Source organism: Clinocottus analis, unplaced genomic scaffold (genome assembly GCF_023055335.1).
Source record: "Clinocottus analis isolate CAN_PGR_092001 unplaced genomic scaffold, fCliAna1.0.p SCAF_16, whole genome shotgun sequence".
NCBI lineage: Eukaryota > Metazoa > Chordata > Actinopteri > Perciformes > Cottidae > Clinocottus > Clinocottus analis.
In genome coordinates, this window is record NW_027175887.1 from 11,943,569 (window position 1) to 11,964,476 (window position 20,908).

Sequence of the window (20,908 nt, forward strand, 5' to 3'; positions counted from 1 at the left end):
CATGGTGAGAACAACAGGTCAGGAGCCGATCCTGGGCCCCTGGTCTTGCTGTGAGGTGAAGGTGATGGCCACTACACAACCATGCAGCCCCCATCCTTCAATCCAACAAAACTTCGGGAGTAACTGGTTAGAAAACTCGAACGTGTCAAAAACAGAAATGCAAATGATTGCTGGATAATGTCTTTTCAAAAGTGACTTAATTTAGTTTCGATGTTCTTTCATGTAAATTAAGGTGAGGCATTGTCTACATATTTTCATTTCATGTTTGAACTGCATTTCTGTATTGATAAACAAGAAATAAAGCAAATAGGTGTGAAATGTTTTAACAGATTTAAATATGGTTGAATTTCCCTGAGGGGGTCTGAAACCAATGACAGGCTGATTAGTGGATGATTAGACTCAGGTGTGCAGGGCTTCCTTGATGAGGCTGAGTGTCGGAATACGAAGTAGGAAATGCTTCGCTCAGATCATTGTGCTGCCGAGTGGATCAGACAGTTTGCAGTTTGTAGTTTGCTGTCTTTCTGTGCTATGAAGAGATTGTGTTTTTCTGTTAACCTTCTGGTTGGACTGTGTTTCAGGTCATATTTAGCTTTTCCCCCAAAACAATCCGCTCAACATGCTTCAATGGAAACTCCTCCGATCACAGAGAGCTCCCAACACACTCAGCAAGCAAAGGCTCCAGCTGAGGAACAAGAGCAGGTGAATACTGTCAGAGTGACCTGCCATCCAGACTCATTGGAGATTATTATCAAAGCTGACATGTTTGGAGTTGGGGTTCATGTTAATGGCAATGAATTGTGCCTTGGAGTGGAGCACAATGATTACTGTAGAGCTACAATGTCTTCAGAAGATGAGTACAGAATCCTTGTTGGACTCGTGGACTGTGGCACCAAACGAAGGGTAATTCATATATTTAAATTAATTTATTACACATTATACTAGTTTTAAACTCATCTAATCTCCACAGATCACAGAAGACACTCTGATCTACACAAACCTGCTCATATACTCCCCTGTGGCCTCTCCTGATGGGGTGGTTCGAATGGATGATGCTGTAATTCCAATTGAGTGTCAATATCAAAGGTTTGTCTTAGTGTTAATCTCATGACGTGCTTTAGAAACTGTCTATTGTTTTTTTGATTCTTTCTGTTTCTTAGAAAGTACAGTTTGTCCAGTTCTTCACTCATGCCCACCTGGATCCCCTTCACGTCTGCAAGAGCTGCAGTGGAAGGCTTGGAGTTTGACTTGAAGATTATGACAAGTAGGTTTCATTCATGTGTCATTATTTATTTTTTTACTTGACGTTACTTATGTTTTTATTTTCATGCAGATGACTGGCTTTATCAAAGAGACTCTAATGTGTTTTTCCTCGGTGAGTCAATCAGCATTGAAGCCTCAGTCAGAGCTGGACATCACCCGGGGCTCCGGGTGTTTGTGAGCAGCTGTGTGGCTACACTTCACCCAGATGTCGACTCTGAGCCGAGATACGTCTTTGTTGAAGATGGGTAAGCGTTTGGAAGATTGCTGCTATGTGTTCAGCTCCAGAGAACGTTATGTAAAATCTGACCAATTGCCTCAAAGGATGTCAATTGGTCAGTTAGGTTTGAAGACCACAAATTAGAAAATACATTTTGGCATTGAAGGTAAGATCAGCCACTACTGGAACAACTGTCTGAACTTCTCTCTCTCCACAGGTGCTTGGTCGACTCTGAGCTTCCAGGTTCTAGGTCTCACTTCTTATCCAGGACTGAGGATGACAAGCTCCACTTGACCATTGATGCTTTTACATTTCATAATGAGGATGTTGGAGAAGTGAGTCTCTACTTTAACTGGCTCAAGTCATAATTGCACATGTAGATTGTGTTCCCACATTTTTTCTTCTTCTCACAGCTCTACGTCACATGTCATCTGAATGCTGTACTAGCAAATAATGTAGAGGCACCAAATAAGGCATGCAGTTTTATAACTGGAAGGTAAGTGAGATCCAGCCTGACGTGTCTCATTGTAAAATGAGGGTATTTGACTATTTTAATTTCTTTCTAGATGGAGATCAGCTGATGGTAATGACTATTTATGTGGGACTTGTGACAGTCACAATAAGCCCAGCAGCCCTGGAAAGTTTGGTCCTCGTGGGTTTGAGAAGCCAGATGGACCCCAACAGTTTCGGCGTGAACTAGGAACCAATACAGGTTGGCTTCCTTATAGAAAATTGTATGATGGGGGAAAAATCCAATGTCATGCTTCACTCATTTTGGACTTTTAATTCTTTAGTGTTGGCGCAGGAGGAAAAAGTGGGTCCAATGACTGTCTTGCCAGCCAAGCAGGACAGTGAGCCAATACCTGTGGAGGAGCTTCCTCCTAGTCTGACTAAAGCCAGCAGACCTTCACAGTCGAGCAGCCAGTGGAGATATGGCATAAATGACCAAGCTGGTAAGTTTAACTTAAAATGGTATGATTTTATCTTTACTTGTTTACGGCCCATAAGGCTTTGCAGGTGAGATTGTACTTTGTATATTTGATTTGACGGGGAGCGTTTTTGATAGTACACGAGCTACAGCATTCTGGATCAACTGGAGAGATTTTATAGTTATTAGAGCAGCCTATTAATAAGGAGCAATCTGGTCTTGAAGTAATAAATGCATGCATTACTTTTTCAGCATATCTTTGCAAAGATATGCCTTTTTCTCTCTCGCTCTTGCTCGCTCTCAGAAAGTTGTCGGTTATCTAGGTTATGTCTTTAAGACGTGCTTTAAATTTAGCAACCTGGTTGGTTTTGTCTGGCTTGATCGATATAATTGAGTATCATGGGCTTAATATAAGTTTAGTGTTTTTAATGATATTGCAAAAAGTGAATAAAATTGGTCCCAGAACAGAACGCAAGTGGTCATCGACGCTTCATCGTTTACATACAAACTGAGATTAATGTAATTTACTTGTATTCTAGATGAGAAGGGACTACCTCATGGTTCACAATCTACACAAGACGAGGAGGTGGTTCAGGCTTTAGATTCTCAGCAGAATCGAGATGAATACAGTGGCGCAGATCCAAAAGGTAAAGTATTGAAATTAACACTTCTAAAAATATATATAAATGGCACTGTTAATAGTTATAAAAAATGCTCTTACTTACAGATGAAGGTGCGGTGAACGTCTCTGCCCTTCTACAGAAGGAATCTCCCATGGTCAATTTGGACTCGATGGGAACGGTGCAGGACAAAAACGACATGTCAACCCTCGACCATGTTATCCCAACTGTTAAGTTTACTGTGGATGTGACCAAAATGTCAAATGCATCTCTAACAAAAAATATCCTTTCAGATAAAAATGACCCCATGATATAATAAACGGTGTGTGTGGAGAATACTCTTACTTTCTAAAGATTTAAAGTTGTTGTTTTGCCGCTCATTGTCGTTTTCCTCCTGCTAAAAAAGCTGAGCGGTGTATAATAGCCACTGAAATATTTGGGACGGCACTGTCTACAGTCAAATCATTTTCAACTTTGAAATATCACAGAAAGCCCAGAAAACTGTTAAAATAAGATTAACAGTTTTCTTGGCTTTCTAGTGTCTAACTTTCCCAGCTGTCAAGTGTTCACACACAAGTCCATATTTAGTATGCATGCTTTCTGCTTCAAGTATACCTTGTATACCTAATTAGACTTGGTGAGACAAAAAGAAACTTTCAGGACAGCAACAGATGATACCTCTGCCCAGATGGACACAAGCAATATGTCATATGTACAGAATGTAAAAGAGTTATAGCACATTGAATGAATACTACAAAGTATTCATATGAGTCGAAGGCATGGACCACGATCCCAAGGCAGGAGGTAGGACCGGCTCCAGACACGGCCACGATCCATGGAAAGTTGAGGCAAGAAAGCATAGAGGCTCCCGGGAAGAAGTCTAGAAGCCAGATGGCATACATTAAGTTTTTCTGCCATGTACCAATACTGTCTTTAAAGAAATAGAAACTTTATGTCATGAGTGTTGCCAATGAGATCAAATTGGACGTTTTCAGTGATGTTTCATAACTTATGGATGAATCTTGATATAGATAAGGAAAAGGCTTCAGTGTAAACTCAAGTGGATTTTCTGGAACTCAAAATGGTCAATGAATCAGATCATTACTAACTGTGAAACATGAAGGGAAACTACATCAGTAAAGGATTCCTTGACGCTCATACTTAAGCAGTCGGTGGAGGGCTGCTGCAGCGTCTTGCTCTCGTGAGTATCGTTGACCACGTGTGCACGACGTCAGAAAGTCGGACGCACATCTAACCGGCATGCATTGTGCGCCGATCGCCGCCGATCAATTCTGCGCAGAACTGGCTCATCTTGAACGAACCTAATACTTTCAGTGATTGCATCTGAACACCGCTATAAACAATACCTGGGCACACCACTGGCTGAGTGTGGACCAATCACAGGCCTGTATCTCAGTGTGACTGCAGCTTTAATTCTCCCACATCAGTTAATGAGTAATTGCGTCCAGCTGTCGTCTCCAAGTGATTTGATTGGTCTGAACTGGGAAGTACTTAAGATGGAGTGTTTGAACCTTCTGCATCTTTACTTAAACTTCAGTACAATTTGGATTTCTGAAGTTATCATTAGCCTACTTGTCTTACTGATTGTGGTGGGAAGGAGGCTTTGCAGCGTTGTCCTGTTGCTTTGAGCACAATGGTGATCGCGGTTCACTTGGCCTCTCTTGCCCTGCTGATATCTTTTGCTTTTGCCTTTGGAAATGCCATTCGGACTTTGAAAGATGGACCTATGATCGACGCTGAAGGAAGGGAATATAAATCTGCCAATTTCAGAACGGAGGCAGAAGACATCAGCTGGCCACAACTCGACGATGACTCCACTGTCCGTGTGCAATGCACCGACTCATCCATGATCATTGTGGTAAAGGCTGACCTGTTTAAAAATGGACGGCATGTGTCTCCAGAGGAGCTTTTTTTAGGAGAACCAAAGTATTCACAGGGAGGTCAGTGCCGAGCTGTTGCCGCTGGTGATGCTGAGTATCTCATTGAAGCTGGACTGCAAGACTGTGGCTCCAAATTAACTGTAAGCTGTTTGATACATGACGGATGTATCTGGCTCAGTAAAAGATGACTTATTCCCTTAATTAAAATGTCTCTATTTGTCTCTAGATGTCTGAGGACTTTGTGATTTACTCAAATGAGCTGATGATATCACCAGCTGCTGGTTACCATGGCATTACAAGGAGGACAAATGCTGTAGTTCCTGTTTCCTGTCACTATAAAAGGTGAGATTTGTATTTTGCACAGAAGCCGTTTTCTGTCTTCATAATGGCTGACTTTAAAACTTTTCTATGACAGGACTCACCTTGTGAGCAGTAATGTTCAGAAGCCGCACGTGGCTCCCGCTACACCTGCAACGGTTTCTACTGTTGCTTTCTCTCTGAAGCTGATGACTGGTACGTGTGCGCAGCATGTTTTTTGAAGTGTGCATGTAGTGACATCTGTTTACATTTAGATGACTGGAGGAGTGAGACGTTGTCCACTGTCTTCTACATTGGAGAACTCCTGCGCATCGAGGCGTCGTACACTGGTGCCGGATCAGGACAAGAACAACTCTTCATCGACAGCTGTGTCGCCACTCTGTCACCTGACACAACGTCAGTTCCCAGATACTACTTCATTGAAAACCATGGGTAAGGGAAGTTTACGAGCAGTATGAGACAAAACTGGCTTTTGAATTGGTTGCTAACTTGTTTTAATTCCATCAGGTGCCTCACCGACGCAAAAGAGGAAGAATCAAACGCACTGTTCCAACCCAGAACGAGTGCTTCTTCGCTTAAACTGCAGCTCGACACTTTCCTGTTTGACCAGGACTCAAGGAACTCAGTGAGCCATATTCATAGCTCTGTTGATTTAAACATGTTTGGAAATGCTTCCAGTTTATACGATGACATTTCTGTGATCTGTTTGGTTTTTGTAGATATTTATCACTTGCCAGCTGAAGGCAACTGCTGAAATGTGGCAGACCAGCTCCATCAACAAGGCCTGCAATTATGTAGATTCAAGGTGATTTTATGTTTTTATTCTAGCTCCTTCATTTACTAACAAAGCCTTGTTCAGGTTTATAGCTTTTACTAAACTCTGTCGGTGGATCATTGACATGGGAACCTTTTTTAAAATGTGTTACACACTTTCTCCTTAAAGGCTGGAAAATTTTCTAATCTGTATACATGTGCAGATTAGAAACTTTTCCAAAGGGCTACAATTTCTCAGTTTGATTCGAGGTAATTTACACCAAAAGCCAAGTTGGTGTCTAACCTCCATGATTTAAAGTAGAGACAAAGAGTGTACAGTAATGTTGCATTAGGTGTATCAATTTTCTGTACAGAAATATTCATTCCTCTCTTATTAACTGACTTATGAATAAATCTCATCTCTCACTAGATGGCTAAATGTGGATGGCAGTGATGTGTGTCAATGTTGTGACAGTATCTGCTCCACAAGTGCTTCTGAGTACTACACAGATATGAGAGGTCAGATCCCTGAAGGTATGCTGTATACGGATCCTAATTACATTTTATAGTGTAAACCTGTTCTGTGCAAAATCCCCAACAAAATGTTGCCTAATGACTGTTTTTGTGTTTCAGATATCGTGGCATATGGAACTGTGACACTTGGTCCTTTGATGGTTTTTACCAGCGAGTCGGCGAAGAACTGATATTCAGACAAACGATATGTAAATGGTTCATAGTCTTGGCATTGTGACATTAAAATCAACCATCATGAGTTCTTTTTGATAATGCAGGCTGTGTACTTGGCTCTTTTTTATTTATTTTGTTATTTAATTTTTTAGGGAGGGGCGACGAGGTCCATGGCTATAGCGACCTTAAGAAATGTTAACTTTTTGTTCGAAGGTGTTTTAATACAGAAACTTGAGTGCAATATGCGTCTGACCTTGTAGCAGTTACTCCTTGAACAAGGAGTAGCACTACAGCCAGTTACTCCTTGAACAAGGAGTAACTGGTTTCCAAATACATACTAATAACGAGAATGTTGTAAAAGATATCACAAAGACAAAGTTTAAGAACTGGTTTATTGAAGGAAAATAGAAAAAAATGGATATTCAGACATGGGCACAAAAAAGTGCTTCAAGGGACAGATAAAACAAATAGAGTTCAGCTTGTCACGTAAGCGGCCTAGTACCATCATATTCTCAGACATAACCAACAAACCCTTTCATCATAATTCATTATTTTCTTCCACAAAGTTTCAGCAACAATTTGGTTAATATTACCTGGATTAGCGTACAGTAGCTTGTCCAGACTGTAATGACTGGGGTGGCATGAGTAATGTTTGTGCACACACATACACCTTAATGACATTAGTTAACCTTTTGTTTCCAATTGTTAATAATTACTAAAATTCCTTACAAAAAGATGAATAGACCGACCAATCACAACCCCTGTGTTGTGATTGGTCTACAAATCTACACTAGACGTTTGAATAGTTAATGATAAAGAGGCAGCTTCTGGAGTAACTGGTGCCACTCCCTGACCGTGCCCCTGTTAGCATTTAGCATAAATAACAGGCGTGATGCACTCATACTTACCAGTGAAGACTCTGCCAGTATAAATAATGTAAAACATTACATAAATTTAAATGGCGGTTATTCCCAGCAAATACTATTTTGAGATGCATTAACATCAAGCAGATAGAATTGTATTGCACACTCAAATATTAACCATTTGGACATTTATGCCCCGAATTATTCCTCACTTTAGTAGAACCAACTGGCTGCCAATAATGTAAAATGCTCAAGAATTTTAAGATCTCATTATGTGTGCAAACAAAACACAGATTGACACAAATTAAAATTACAGCAGTGGTACTTACAGCTTTAACTAACCTGTTACCGGTAGGGATTCTCCTTCATGTAAGAAGTTAAATTCAAATGATCAAGTGAGGACAGCTGATGAAACAAACAGGATTAAGCCATTTTACAAGCATAAAAGTAATTTGTTCATCACAAACCTACCAACCAACATAATGTATGTATGTGACCGGCTGTTAATTGTGTCGCAACAATTTTTTTGACTTTTGAACGCGCCATAAATATTTCAGACAGTAAACTCGGACACGGCAATACCAAAATGCTTCTAAAGGAATAGCGTTTCAGTTAAAAGCACCATACTTTCAGTACAAAGTTATGAAATTAAAACCAAGCTCTCTGATGCCCTCACCAACCAAGAATGCAGGATACAAGTTTAATGACACGCAAGAGCTTAACATGAGCTTGATACAATTAACATGAGCTAACATGCCTGAAGAAAATGGTGCCTCAACGCAACAACAACACAAACAAGGGCCTTCACCAAACTTGCTGCAAGTTTGGGGACATTGAGATCCAACAGCGTGTAAGCTGTGAGGGCCCCTGGTAATGAATGAGAAGACAGAAAACGGGGAGACTTGCCTCAGGCTGAAACAGGGCTACACTGAGACAGGGCCTCAGCCAGTCCCCCATGGCATCGCTACAGGGAGAAGAGAAATCGGGGGTTTAGCACTACAGCCACCAGCGACCCGGAAGTTATACAACTGTACAACTTACACGCCCGTACATAGCATCAATAATACAAAATAAAATAAAAACAATAGACTGCTTACAGCCTTAATAAAACATTTAGCAACATTTTTAATGTCAACTCAAAAAGCACAAAAGCCTATTTCTGTTGATATTTTTCATCTTCAATTCAGAAAATGTACAATCAACCTGTGTACCAACCTGCTGTGACGTCTCTTTTCCCACTATGCAAAGAAGAGTCTTACATTTTTGCCACATTTTATTACAGTACAGTTTTACAACAATACATATACCACTTCATTTCGTACTTCAGAACTATTTAGGGTTATAGGAGCAGCTCCTGGTTAAAACTATGAACATGAAACAGAATGAATGCATAAACAGGTATTTGAAGCCCTCACCAAACAAAGTTGGGGACACAAAGTCCAACAGCACTGCGTGCTGTGAAGGCCTCACTGTTTAGCTCAGAACAGAAATGTATTTACATAAAACTTGCCTTGATAAAGGGTGGGAACTGCCCATGTAACTCCAGCGCCTTCAAAACACTACGAACCATATCTACTATACTTCTATACACCTGAATGAAACATGAGAAGGAAAAAAGCCACAGAACAGAGATGGTTTGAAACAACAGGTCATAGTCTTGGTTAGGTACAGTGTAAATATTTCCCCAATGCGCTCTGTGATGCTTTTATAGCTCTTTTGTTTGCTGCTTATTCAGTGTCTCTTCCTCATAGCTCAGTAGTAGAATAAACAGTACGCCGGGGTACGATAATACCAATACTGGTTTGTCTACTAGCAGCTGAGGACATTAGAAAAGGGTTGAGTGTCCAAACCTATTGAAGAGAGGATGGCAGGGTTCAGTAGCGGGCTCCAGGAGACATGACAGGGGGTCTCATAACCATGGGTGGGCGTGGAGGGGCTCCCTGGTACCCTGGGGGAACCCCAGGAGGGGCCTGTCCGTATGGAGGCATCCCTCCTGGCATGTAGCCGGGCATCGTCTGGGGTGGACCACCATACTGACCTGCGAAAACACAAGTTTGTTGTCAGCTTTCTATTAAAAAAACTGTTGCAAACATCATGTGTTTTTTTTCTTCATACAGCCATGCTAGCGGCTCCGTGAGGATGTACCTATGCCGCATTTATGTCATATGGCTAGAGATAGGAAAGATTCCCATGTTAACGTCTACTGAGTGTTTGTCATCAAGTCATGTGATGAGAGTTGCTTGTGTGAGGATTAAAGTACTGACCATTGACAATCTCATGCCAAGTTCATACAATTCAGCTCTATTAACATTAGCAATTTGAAATTTTGACCTGATGGTGGCGCTATAGGAAATGTGTAATATGTATTTACATTCAGAACAGAACAGAGATGGAATGAATGAAGGCATGCATACATACATACATACATACATACATACATACATACATACACATACCTCCAGTGCAACCAGTAAGTATATATATATATATATATATATATATATATATATATATATATATATATATATATATATATATATATATATATATATATATATACACATATATATACATAATGACACTTAAGAGAGATTCTCAGCATATGGTAGAGTTTACCTAATAACAGTTCTAAATAAACACCTATGATTAACCAACATAGAGTAAAGTTTTTCTGAACTAGATGCAGGCGGTGGATACCAGGTATGGGATGCCTCATGCCGGACTGCTGAGGGGCCATCATGCCCTGCACTGGACCAGCGGACGGGGCGGCAGCGCTGGTCTGGTCTTGGCGGGGAACACTGCGCTGATACCTCGGCAACTGAGACCGCAACTCTTCCTAAGAGACACAGAAATAAAACAACAAGGAATCACTTGATGCTGAAACTGTAGCTCATCCAGGATAAATAAACACAAGAATTTGTCAATTTTGATGTGGGGTTAGTCAATTTTACTAAAGAAAAGCCATTTATTTTGTATTTATTTATGTTATCAAAAAGTAAAACCGTAGCTATGATTAACAGTTTTGAAAGCTACTTACTGTAAAACACTATAAAGAGAAGCGGGAGCAGAGGGACTACTTACCAGTGAGATATCCTCATCAGGGTGGATCAACTTACTGGTTGCACTGGAGGTGGTGAGGGTGGCAGGCTTACTGGTCACAGTAGAGGGAGGTTTTGAGACCGTACTGCTGCCAGCATTAGAGCTGGCCGCAGCTACGGTGGCCTGAGGGTAGGCCGGAAATGTGGGCTTTGAGGGATCAGAGGAGGTACAGAGAGGAGGGAGGGGGGACCCTGACTGCTGACTCTGAGTGGAGAGAGAAGAAAAAACATTGGACAGAATCCACTAAACGGTATTCAAATTTCATAGGAGTAAACTTTTAGTCATACTTTGGGCTACTCTCATTTTGTTTATATGTAGCCATTAAAAGCGTGGCATTAATATTGTTAATATTAAGAGAGGATTACTTGTATATCCTCTCTTTCTTTCATTGCAGAGTAACTTCATTCAAATCAAAAAAACGTACTTTCTCACTTTTAAGCTTGGTAGAAGCCAAACGGTTACGAAACAGAAATTCAAAGTGATTTGCAACTACATCATTTTTACAATGTCAAGTACAACAAAGTAAAAGGAAAGAAAACTGTAAATATGGGAATACTACCTCATATGTATTTAAGAAATACATTTAAATTGCAGTATGATTTAAAAGACAAAGACCACTTAAAGCAGGGCAAAACAAGTGTGTATGTCACTCACTGCCTGTAAATCAAATTACTGATTAAAATCGCCCTTTAAGAACATCATCAAACTAAAACCCTGAAAGTATTGAGTGGAAATTACAACGAAGCCACTGAATACAAGGCTTAAATTTGTAATTTCAATTTGTATTTCCACTGCATAATGATTGTTATTTATCTCTAGAACACGTTAACAACATCGCCGTTACTCGGGAGAGTAAGCTTATAAAGTATGACTAAAGGTAAACCTTCTTCAAGGCTGCAAGAAAACAAAAACAAAAGAGCATGCTGTGCTTTGTTTCCCGACAGCTGTTTGGAAATAAGAAACCCTCTTTACAAATATGTGTAACTCTTTTCGGATTTTTGTAAATGTTACAGTAGGATTCCATAACTGCAGACTTGTAGCAAAAACAAAAAAACAAAAGCATGTTTCCAATAACCATTACACATTTCTTTCAAGTATTTTTTTTAACCCTCACAGATGGTTGGATTTCATAATGTCTTACTAAAACAGCGTTGGCAAATAAAATATAATTGACTGCCCAAGTACACCACAGCAGGCAAACTATACACAATGGTGTTGCATGCTAATTGTAAAATTGCATGTTGTCAGAGAAGAGCAGGCCGACAGCTGCGTACTTGTGGCGTGATAGGGAGCAAAGCTTTAGGGGAGGCGGACTGAGAGTCTGCACTGGATAAGCCTGCACTTGTACTTGCAGCGCGACTGCCCATCTGCAGCACAGGAAAAGAGTAAAGAATAAGCAACGTAAATAAATGTAATTCTTCGGTTAAAGTAACGGCTGGGTGACACCTCCTATACATCATATAGGTTTCATAATGTTCTGCCCCATCACAGATGAAAAGTGGTACAAGTTGTCATAAAGATTTTACCTGTCCAGAAATGGGGAAAAGAGGCTTTGTGACATCAGGCTGGGCGGAGGGGGCCGCGGCAGCAGGAACAGCCGGTCTAGTCAGCACGTTTGCAGCAGAGGGAACCTGAGCCATGTGTGGGATGCCGGGGCGGTGGCCCACAGGAGGAGGCATGCCTGGCACCAGCGGAACAAATGTATTACATACGGGAACAAGTAAAGCCTCGCTACAACACTGTATTTCCAAACAATTATCATTTTCAATGAATAATTCACATCAAAGCAATGATGACCATTACCTGGTGGCAGGCCTGGCAACATTGGTGGCATGCCTGGACCTGGAGGCATTAACACACCCATTGGTATCATCCTAAATACATAAGGGAAGATATCCATGTTTACACAACAAAGATATAATGAGGATGAGATTAATACGAAATGACTATGTTTATTATTAACCATGAGCCTTTACCCTGGAGGCATTCCTGGCATCATGGGAGGCATTCCTGGCATCATTGGTGGTACACATGGCATCATTGGGGGAATTCCTGCACATTAGGATGAAATGAAGCTCAAGTGTGTTGTCACATCACAAAACAGTTTATGTAATTAATAACAAGGATTGTGCATCTGTTGACCATCGATATTCTTATTTTAACATATCAGAAACAATACCTGTTTTAATAGTACGTTCTATTTTATTAAGAATTTAGAAAAAGAACATGATCAGACCTTGATCAGAGTCTTTGAAACATCAAGGACACAGGCTGCCACACAAGTGCAATCAATGTGCTTGAGAACATAAATAATTGTCCGAATCGAGTCTCATGAGTAGCTGAACAAAAAAAAGCTGGAAGCAGAGCAGCTAGGGAACATTTAAAGGAGGATACAGCACCAGGTACACCATGTCTACCGTGTTATTTAAAAGTACTACGGCCACTGTTTCCTACCCGAGTAGCCTCCCGGTGGGATCCCTGGGGCACCAGAGCCAGGAGGAATGCCGGGCTGGGTCATAGGGGGTATGTAGCCGGCCTGGGGTTGGCCAGCAGCAGGCTGCTGGAAGGAGGGGCCAGGCTCGTCGTCCTCATCGTACTCGTCAGAGTCATCCTGGTTCTGTTTTTTCTTCTGAGTCTCTGAAAATAATATAGAGCATAAGTCTCTAGAAAAGAGCATAAAAGACGGTTACATGAAGGTTCATTTGGGGGCAATACCTTGGTTCTTTTGTTCTAGCACTCTTCTTCTCTCCTCCATGTCTTTTTCGGGAATACCCTCCATGCCATAGATCTCAAGCTCAATATCTGTTCTTCCGGGTATTGCATTAGGAACTCCATCAATGGTCTCTTTATGCACCTACGATGAAAGTGACACAGTCGGACACTGCTGGTATAGACACAGAGGTATTTGTTTGATCTCATGAAGGTGCCTTGCAGTATTGTGTCCTCACCTGCATACAGTGGATCGCAAGCCCAGGACCAGTGTACAGTTTCTTATGACAGATGTGGCACTTGAAGTGTTTGGCCTTCTGGTGTTGAATGAGAATCTTTTCATCATCAAAATCTCTGTTACAGTACCTGAGGTTATGATTTAAGGAAAACTCGATCATTGTCATGCTATTTTACAGCTGGACGTTTGGTGCATTTGTTTACTCAAAAACACCACCACGCTCACGTGACAGGAGACCGACAACGCCTCATTTACTATTCTGTCAGAGCTTGTGATTAAACTTTAAAAAAAAAAAAAACACTGACGACAACTTCAACATCGTGCAACATACTGACGTTACACGGCCGTAATAATAAGAACAGGTGGATTTAGTTGACAGTCAGGACACCGCTGACTAACAGAAACATCAACAAGATAACGTGAGAACACTAGATGATAACATGTGGAAAAAAAGGATACCAGCACCAGGGCTTCATCTGCTTTTTCTTCTTTCTTCCCATGATTTCTGTACTGTCGGTCCACTTCCTGCTAACCCAGTGAAGCTGACCACAACACTCCGACCAGGAGAGGACGACGGGAGTTAAAGATGGCGGCGGATCTCCAGTGTCATGGAACAACACTGCGGCCTCCAGGCGCCCTCTGGTGGCCCCAATCGTTTATTTGTTATTAAAACAACAATAAATATGACAATTAATTTGTACTATAATACTTCAATATGAATTTCAGTACTCGTGCTGACTATTTTTTACCATATCCATTTAACTCCAACGTGACGATATTGGTGACGTGGGTTACTAGCATTCACAATTGCAAGTAAAACCTCATAATTTACAGCTATGGAAATAAAATAACCTAAGATTTAAAGATACAATTTAAAGAAAAACACGTCTTAATTAAAACACGTGCCCTGTGTTTGTGCCAAGGAGCAGGGAGGTCGGACATAATTGAGAACGTACACAGATGACGCATGCGCACAAGGTACATAACCAAGAATACCTTTAATACTACTGCTGCAGTTGCTTATGCACTGCTCCAATTTCACTATCTGCCTGAGATCCAAGCGCCAACTAAACCTCTCTGCCAACACAGCACAGCTGCACTGTAGAAATACGTCCTCTCTTTTTTTTTGCTGTTTTGTTTTTGTGCCATTTTAGCCAGCTGCTCGCTTGCTTCGTGCAGCCTTGACATCATGTTTACCTCCCAGACCTCGTCCTTCCAGGATTCAATTGACGTGGAAGAGAGAGACGACTTTGACAGCGAGGAAATTGCTGGATACAGCCAGAAAATTCAGTTGAACTCCTACTACACCATCTATCTTTATCAAGGCACAAGGTAACGTCCGATGCTACTCGTCCCAGTTTCTGTTTTCCAAAAGATAACAGCTGTGTTGCAACTTTCTGAAAGGAAAATGACAAGGAATGTTACGTCCACGCGGTGTCATGTATTATAAATGAAGCTATTATGTAATAATTTAATGACGTGAATTAAATTGTTTTCTTTTTTTATATTATTTTTCCCAGTAATCCTAATAATATTCTAATCCTACAGGACATGTTACTGTCAATACAACCAGCTCCCTGGTGTGAGTGTTCCTTTGTGCATCACACTCAAGATTATTATTTAGGTCAATGATTTGTTTCCTCCTCTAACGCACTGTTGAGTATGTGTCGTCATTTTGTTGTTCCTGAACCACCTGACAGTGGCACTCATGCAGGTTGAACCAGATATACACAAAACAAACTAACCAGGTGATGAGTAAACTGTCAATTGTCGTAGATCTGAGGCTTCTGGGGATAATGTGGCATGGAACCAGAGACGAGCAGACTCCACAACCAGTCAGGATGACCTTAGGTAACAAAGGAACCATCCGCCTACCTTCTCGTTACTTTCAGTGGTTGTTTCTCTTTGGCTTTCACTGTTGTGCATTGGTGTATCCACGGGCTGCGTCCGGACATCCACTCTACATGGAATCAATGCTGTTTCCATTTGTGATTGTGTTCTGATTGGTCATTGCTGTACTGCTGAGTTACATGGCATTTAGGTCTCTCCCAATTTCAACCTGTCTGCACTTCCAAGTGTCGAGTGGAGTTGTCAAATGGTGAATGAAATTCCTTTGAATGCCTGGGTACAGTGTTGAAGCAAAATGGCCAAATACGTTCTGCTTGTGACTGTGTTTTTGACATCCAGGCGGGGCACAGTGACAGCTATGTGACTCAGTTGTGTGTGGTTTGTGGCTAATGCTCATCAGCTTTCTCCATCTGTTCTCCATTGACTTGAGTGGCTTCCGAAATTCCTCATTGTCTCCACTGACCGCTCGGATCCACACTGATTCTTCTGCCCTGCCCACAGCCTGACACTCATTGACAGCAGCCTTCCATCGGAGGCAGAACCGGAGCTGCGGACGTACATCTCAAGGAGGCTCAGCAAAGGTGCCCTGCTGGGAGGCATGGGCAACATCGCCACTGTGGAACTCAGGTGACGACAATTTCCCCTCACAATGTTTTGCTACACACTCACCAATAGGGACAGACAACTCGAGATCATGTTCCTTCTTCTGGGACTGATGCAACACATGCTTCAACATCATGGTATAAATTGTGTTTTAATAGGTGATTTGTTTGCTTACATCACAGTAATAAAATAAGTTTCGCTGAAAATGAAAGTAGACGAAATAAGTTAACACAAATGTTTTTATTTTAATTATTATTACATGTACACTCCCCAGTATCCCAGAGCAGGCAGTGGGCTGCTACTGCTGTCTCCTGGAGCAAGAAAGTTCTCCTGAACAGCCTGATGCTGATGGAAACGGATATGTCATCTGCTTCATGGGCGGCTCTGAAAAAGGACTGAACTTATATCCTTTGTGCACAGTTGTCTATTGCATAGTGTCCTCATGAAATCAACCTTAATTATCAACATCATGCAAGGTCCTCCATCATTAATTCTAAACATAATCCAAGTTCTTTTCTGCATTGTTGTATTGCCTCCACATTGTTGTAACTTCGTACAGAGGAACAGGCCATTGGATAATTTCCTTGACCCAATACACATTTAGATTAGAACTTGATAAATATGTCCAAGGCCTTCACAGCAGCCTGCAAAACCCAGAGGTATGTGGCTGTCAGAACAGTGTAATGTTGTTGTATGTTTGCCATTACTATATTAAAGCAATGTTGATTTGTGTGTCAGCTGCAGAACCTGGAGACAGAGGTGCGTCCGTATCTGAGCCGGTGGTACGAGGAGTCTGTGATGCACATTTATCGGGTGGTGCAGCTGGTCCAGAGCAACATCAGCTTCCTGCTGCACGCTGTGAGTTCCTTTTCTTACCTCGAGAGCATGTCCAATAAAAAGGAGAACAATTTCTCTCTCCTGTGAGAAAAAGGTCGACAGTGGACCTTTTACAATGAAAATAATTTGTACTGGTTTGAGCCATAGCAAAGAAAATCACGTCACAACTGCATTGAGTGCATGACTTAACTTTTCTCCAGAACGGTGCATTTCAGCCAGTGAATGTTCTGTACACAGGCGCTGAGTCACACACTCGTGGAGCTCAGTAATTCAGACGAGAAGACAAAGGCTGATGTGTCCAGGTGAGTTTGGGGACGTCCCCCGTCCCCACACTAACTCATCTTTAAGACTGCTAAACACGTAGCAGGTCTCTGGTTTATTTCCATGTTGTACAAAATGTAATTACTATCGGTTTGCTAGACGTTACATGCCTGTTGTCTTCTGTTCCAGGTTCATCAAAGCAGCCAGTTTGCAGGGTCTGTCCCAACAGGACACAACAACAGCTTCTCTGTGTAAAGCTATCTCAGAGGACACACACTGTGACCTTATCATCGACTGCTCCTCCAGCCCACCCACACTCTCTAACACAGGTAAGCCATGACGTGAAGCAGATGAGGACAAATGCTTTTGTATCCCCGTAATGTCCAAGAGTCTGATGAAGATGTTTTCCTCCTCCAGTCAGTAATCGCTTCTGTGATGACTGGAGTCAGGCATTTCTAAACGCGGCGGAGCGTTGTAATCCTTTCCTGTTGCGACAGATTCTGGAGAACTTCAAACTTAAGGTCAGAAAACATTCACATAGACAAACTATAACATGAGTCGGTGATAAAAATCCCCTCTGGCCCACAAGATTGAGAAACGTTGGACAACACATCTCAGTTCCTCTTGGCAGATAAACAGCACAACAATGATTTTTTACTCTGCCGTCTGTCGTTGAAGTTGCTTCCCTTTTTAAAACACGTCTTGTTTCCTCCTCCCTACCAACCACAGGCCATCCAGGACATGAACAGCCTGAAGCGCTTTGTGCGTCAGGCGGAGATGAGTCACTACGCCCTGTTTCGCTGCTGCCTGTTCCTCCAGGGCTGCGGAAACGGGGATGTGTTGCTGCAGAATGCCCGGGCGGAGCACAGCGACCTGCCTGAATCCTGCAGCATCATCGCGGTCCTGGAGGAGTTCCTCAAGGAACAATCCCAGGCCCAGGCCTGATGCCATTGCGACGTTATGGGTCCTGGATACTTTGGTTGCTGCTGGCAAGACCGCCACAAAGCAGATCACCGGTTCAGTTCTAAACCTAGCCGAGCCGCGGGGATCATTTTGATCTGTTCAGGCAGATTCTGAATTTAAATGTTTCTATGCTTCCAACAACAAATGTGTCTTTGTTTGGGGTTAATACTAGTTAATTGAGATCTGTAACGTAACATGTCTGAACAATGAAGGTTAGTAGAGACGATAGTAAAAATTGTGTGCAGATCAGTTTAGATCTAGCTGTAGCGTGGCACGTTCCCAATCTTTTTAATGTTGCCAATGTTCGCGTTCTGTGAGTGTTTCACAATACTTTCAACCAAATATTATTACGAGTGTTTTGCTAACTGACAATGATCACAAAACAGAACTGATCCAAACTAAAGCTTCTACTCATTGGAGTGGAATTATCTATTACTTATTTAATATCCAAATGTTTCATTTTGTATTTTAGTTGATTGCACTTGTTTTATTTTAATAAGAAACATGTTGAAAATGCAAAAATCACTTTCATGCGTTGCTTGTTTAATAGGCCTTGTTTGTGCTCATATTTAAACCCAATACCTGCACTACAATATTATGTGTCTCCATGAAAACTGCGACTGTATATACATGTGACTATCAAGTGATGTGATCCTTCTATGTGAATACAGTGTTCGAGAAACAGTCTTTTTTAATATAATTTCCTGTTTACAAAAATCCTAAATGCATTCACCAGCTGAAGACTTTATAGAACCAAACAGCCACTTGGTGACTCACAACATTTATGAAGCATTTGTTTTGTTTCAAAGGTTCTACAATATTAATACCCACAGAAAAAAAAAACAGAAGAAATTTAAATGGAGAAGAAAAGTGCTCACAGTAGACCTGCAACAAGTTTTGATGTTCCAAACCTAATAAAGGGTTTTAGCTCAAACCATTCCCATTCAAACCAGTCCAAAGTGTATAACACAGCAATATGTTTTATGTTTAAACTGTCAAGCAGGTGACATGTAAAAGTCTTTTTACTATTGTGAACCATAGTGTGACTGTGACCTGACCACCGTGCGTATGTGCTCACAAGTCTGTGCAGTCTTCTCTATATATAGTTATAAAGGACTGTTGTTCTGGGCCTTGTTTAGAAGAAGCTGAAATAAACACCACAGTTGAACCTATTTATTGTGGTTGTGCACGCGGTCGAGCATACAAAGCCGGCAAATATTTGCACAAAACGTGTGTATATATCTGTTGCATGAACACACTTTGTTTCGCTCAAACCAGTAATATAAACACGAAGTTGCAGATAACCAGCAGCAACAGTTTGCTGTGTTTGGTCCTAAAGGGCCGTTGTGTGGTGAGTGAGACGGTGCTGCTGCTCCCGTCCAGTCCATCACTCGAGTCCTCAAACTGGATCTCATATCATCCAGTAGAGCCCGTCCTCTGGCTGCTCTTCTGCAACCACAAACACACAGCTGAACACTTGCAACACAAAGATGATCAAGTCAATGCAACTGCTGCACATGTGGATTTTTTTTTTTTTTTACATGAATCATCTGTAAATGTAGGCAACTGTGGCTGTCTCATAAGAACTAGTGAGAAGACAATGACATGGAGCCGGATTTACCTAAAGTGTGATTAGGCGAGCTCCTCAAAAGAGAGCTTGGTACGTCATAGATGCTCTCTGTGGGGTCTGACATGGACAAAATGTACAACATTAATTATTTTGGTATTACCAAGAATTGAAAAGCTAGCTTTTTTTTTTTTTAGAAAAAGAGAAATAAAAAAATAATAATAATCTCACGTGGATGTTCAGCAGCCCTCCTGTTAGAGACAGGAAAGTCATACACGCCCTCGTCCATCTCTGTTGAAGCGTTGATCTCACAAACCTCTACAAAGACGTAACACACGACAAAGCCAGGGTGGACATTTACACATCATCACATTGTATATTATGGTATATTAAAACAGTACATTTGAAGTATTTCCAAGACCATACTGTTTCTACGTGGTAGAATGTCATAGTCTCCTTCTTGTACGCCCTCTGTGTTGCTCATACTGGACTGCTGAGGACCGTCGACACGGTCGCCTGAAAACACAGCAGCGGGTTCGTGAAATCAACCGAAAGAGAACTTGTGAAGCTGGAAATAGGCCAATCAATTCAAAGATCACCATTGTGACGCTGGTAGCCACAGTCTGGGGGTGTGTCTTGGGAAGCGGCCTCCTGGCAGTGCGGCTCCTCAGGCAGAAAGATGTGGGCGGCGACGCCCCTGACCTCGTGCTGGATGCAGCCCGAAGGGGCCGAGAGGGGCCGAGCAGAGAGCGACTCCATCACTCTGTGGCAGGAGGCGGGTGTGCCGATGCTCAATCTCTCTCGCTGCTCACGCACTTCGAGACTGAGCGGAAGAGAAGCGGCCAGTGGAATGTGGATTATTATAGGAAAAGTTTAGATCCGCCATGAAAGGAAAGACTTCTTCCAGCTTACTGTGTGCTGCTGGAGTCTGACACCCGAGAGGTGGAGAGATTCATGGCCTGCCACAGGCATCCGACCCACTCCTGTCTGAGAGCTGCGGACTCTGCGGCCTACACACACACACACACACACACAATCAGGCAGACACACACACAGTTGACAGGATTTGCTTAAAGTTGGCATCCTTAAAGCAGACCTGGCACACTCAGTCTGCCAATTGATTGGCTTGCGGTTGAACCACAGCAATGACTCACCAACAGCTTCCTCTTTCCATTTGTCATGGTGATCTCAAACATAAAGCGCCTGCTAGCAACTCTCTGGACCTCTCGTACGGAC

The 20,908-nt window shown here is 41.9% G+C and overlaps 4 protein-coding genes and 1 long non-coding RNA gene across 7 annotated transcripts; 4 read left to right on the top strand and 1 right to left on the bottom strand.

Moving 5' to 3' along the window:
- Positions 1–528: 528 nt before the first annotated feature.
- On the top strand, positions 529–3,259 carry LOC137786477 (zona pellucida sperm-binding protein 3-like). Its single transcript, XM_068578385.1, has 10 exons — positions 529–900; positions 968–1,083; positions 1,158–1,261; positions 1,331–1,505; positions 1,695–1,812; positions 1,891–1,973; positions 2,044–2,189; positions 2,272–2,430; positions 2,945–3,052; positions 3,168–3,259. The coding sequence occupies exons 1-10, from the start codon at positions 529–531 to the stop codon at positions 3,257–3,259; spliced, it is 1,473 nt and encodes a 490-aa protein (XP_068434486.1).
- Positions 3,260–4,679: 1,420 nt separating this feature from the next.
- LOC137786998 (zona pellucida sperm-binding protein 3-like) lies at positions 4,680–6,714 on the top strand. The gene is made up of 8 exons (XM_068579175.1): positions 4,680–5,066; positions 5,153–5,268; positions 5,342–5,439; positions 5,499–5,676; positions 5,752–5,869; positions 5,964–6,049; positions 6,428–6,531; positions 6,631–6,714. Exons 1-8 carry the CDS (start codon positions 4,680–4,682, stop codon positions 6,699–6,701), a joined length of 1,158 nt encoding a protein of 385 aa, XP_068435276.1. The 3' UTR covers positions 6,702–6,714.
- Positions 6,715–8,233: 1,519 nt separating this feature from the next.
- znf207a (zinc finger protein 207, a) lies at positions 8,234–14,159 on the bottom strand. 2 transcript variants are annotated; one of them, XM_068579071.1, is made up of 11 exons: positions 14,053–14,159; positions 13,595–13,721; positions 13,362–13,500; positions 13,101–13,283; positions 12,623–12,698; positions 12,450–12,520; positions 12,173–12,327; positions 11,921–12,013; positions 10,629–10,850; positions 10,245–10,383; positions 8,234–9,585 (listed from the first exon to the last, which is right to left on the bottom strand). In XM_068579071.1, exons 1-11 carry the CDS (start codon positions 14,091–14,093, stop codon positions 9,422–9,424), a joined length of 1,410 nt encoding a protein of 469 aa, XP_068435172.1. In that variant the 5' UTR covers positions 14,094–14,159; the 3' UTR covers positions 8,234–9,421. The 2 variants fall into 2 exon arrangements, with proteins under 2 accessions (XP_068435172.1, XP_068435173.1); XM_068579072.1 differs by lacking the exon at positions 11,921–12,013.
- On the top strand, positions 13,900–14,287 carry LOC137786928 (uncharacterized). The gene is made up of 2 exons (XR_011077606.1): positions 13,900–14,012; positions 14,131–14,287. It is a non-coding gene; the product is annotated as an uncharacterized lncRNA (long non-coding RNA).
- Positions 14,288–14,580: 293 nt separating this feature from the next.
- Positions 14,581–19,277, top strand: cunh17orf75 (chromosome unknown C17orf75 homolog). Of its 2 annotated transcripts, XM_068579593.1 has the most exons (10): positions 14,581–14,925; positions 15,370–15,444; positions 15,943–16,068; positions 16,319–16,447; positions 16,643–16,703; positions 16,783–16,902; positions 17,119–17,183; positions 17,332–17,471; positions 17,560–17,663; positions 17,872–19,277. In XM_068579593.1, exons 1-10 carry the CDS (start codon positions 14,783–14,785, stop codon positions 18,085–18,087), a joined length of 1,179 nt encoding a protein of 392 aa, XP_068435694.1. In that variant the 5' UTR covers positions 14,581–14,782; the 3' UTR covers positions 18,088–19,277. The 2 variants fall into 2 exon arrangements, with proteins under 2 accessions (XP_068435694.1, XP_068435695.1); XM_068579594.1 differs by lacking the exon at positions 15,370–15,444.
- The last annotated feature ends 1,631 nt before the right edge of the window (positions 19,278–20,908 follow it).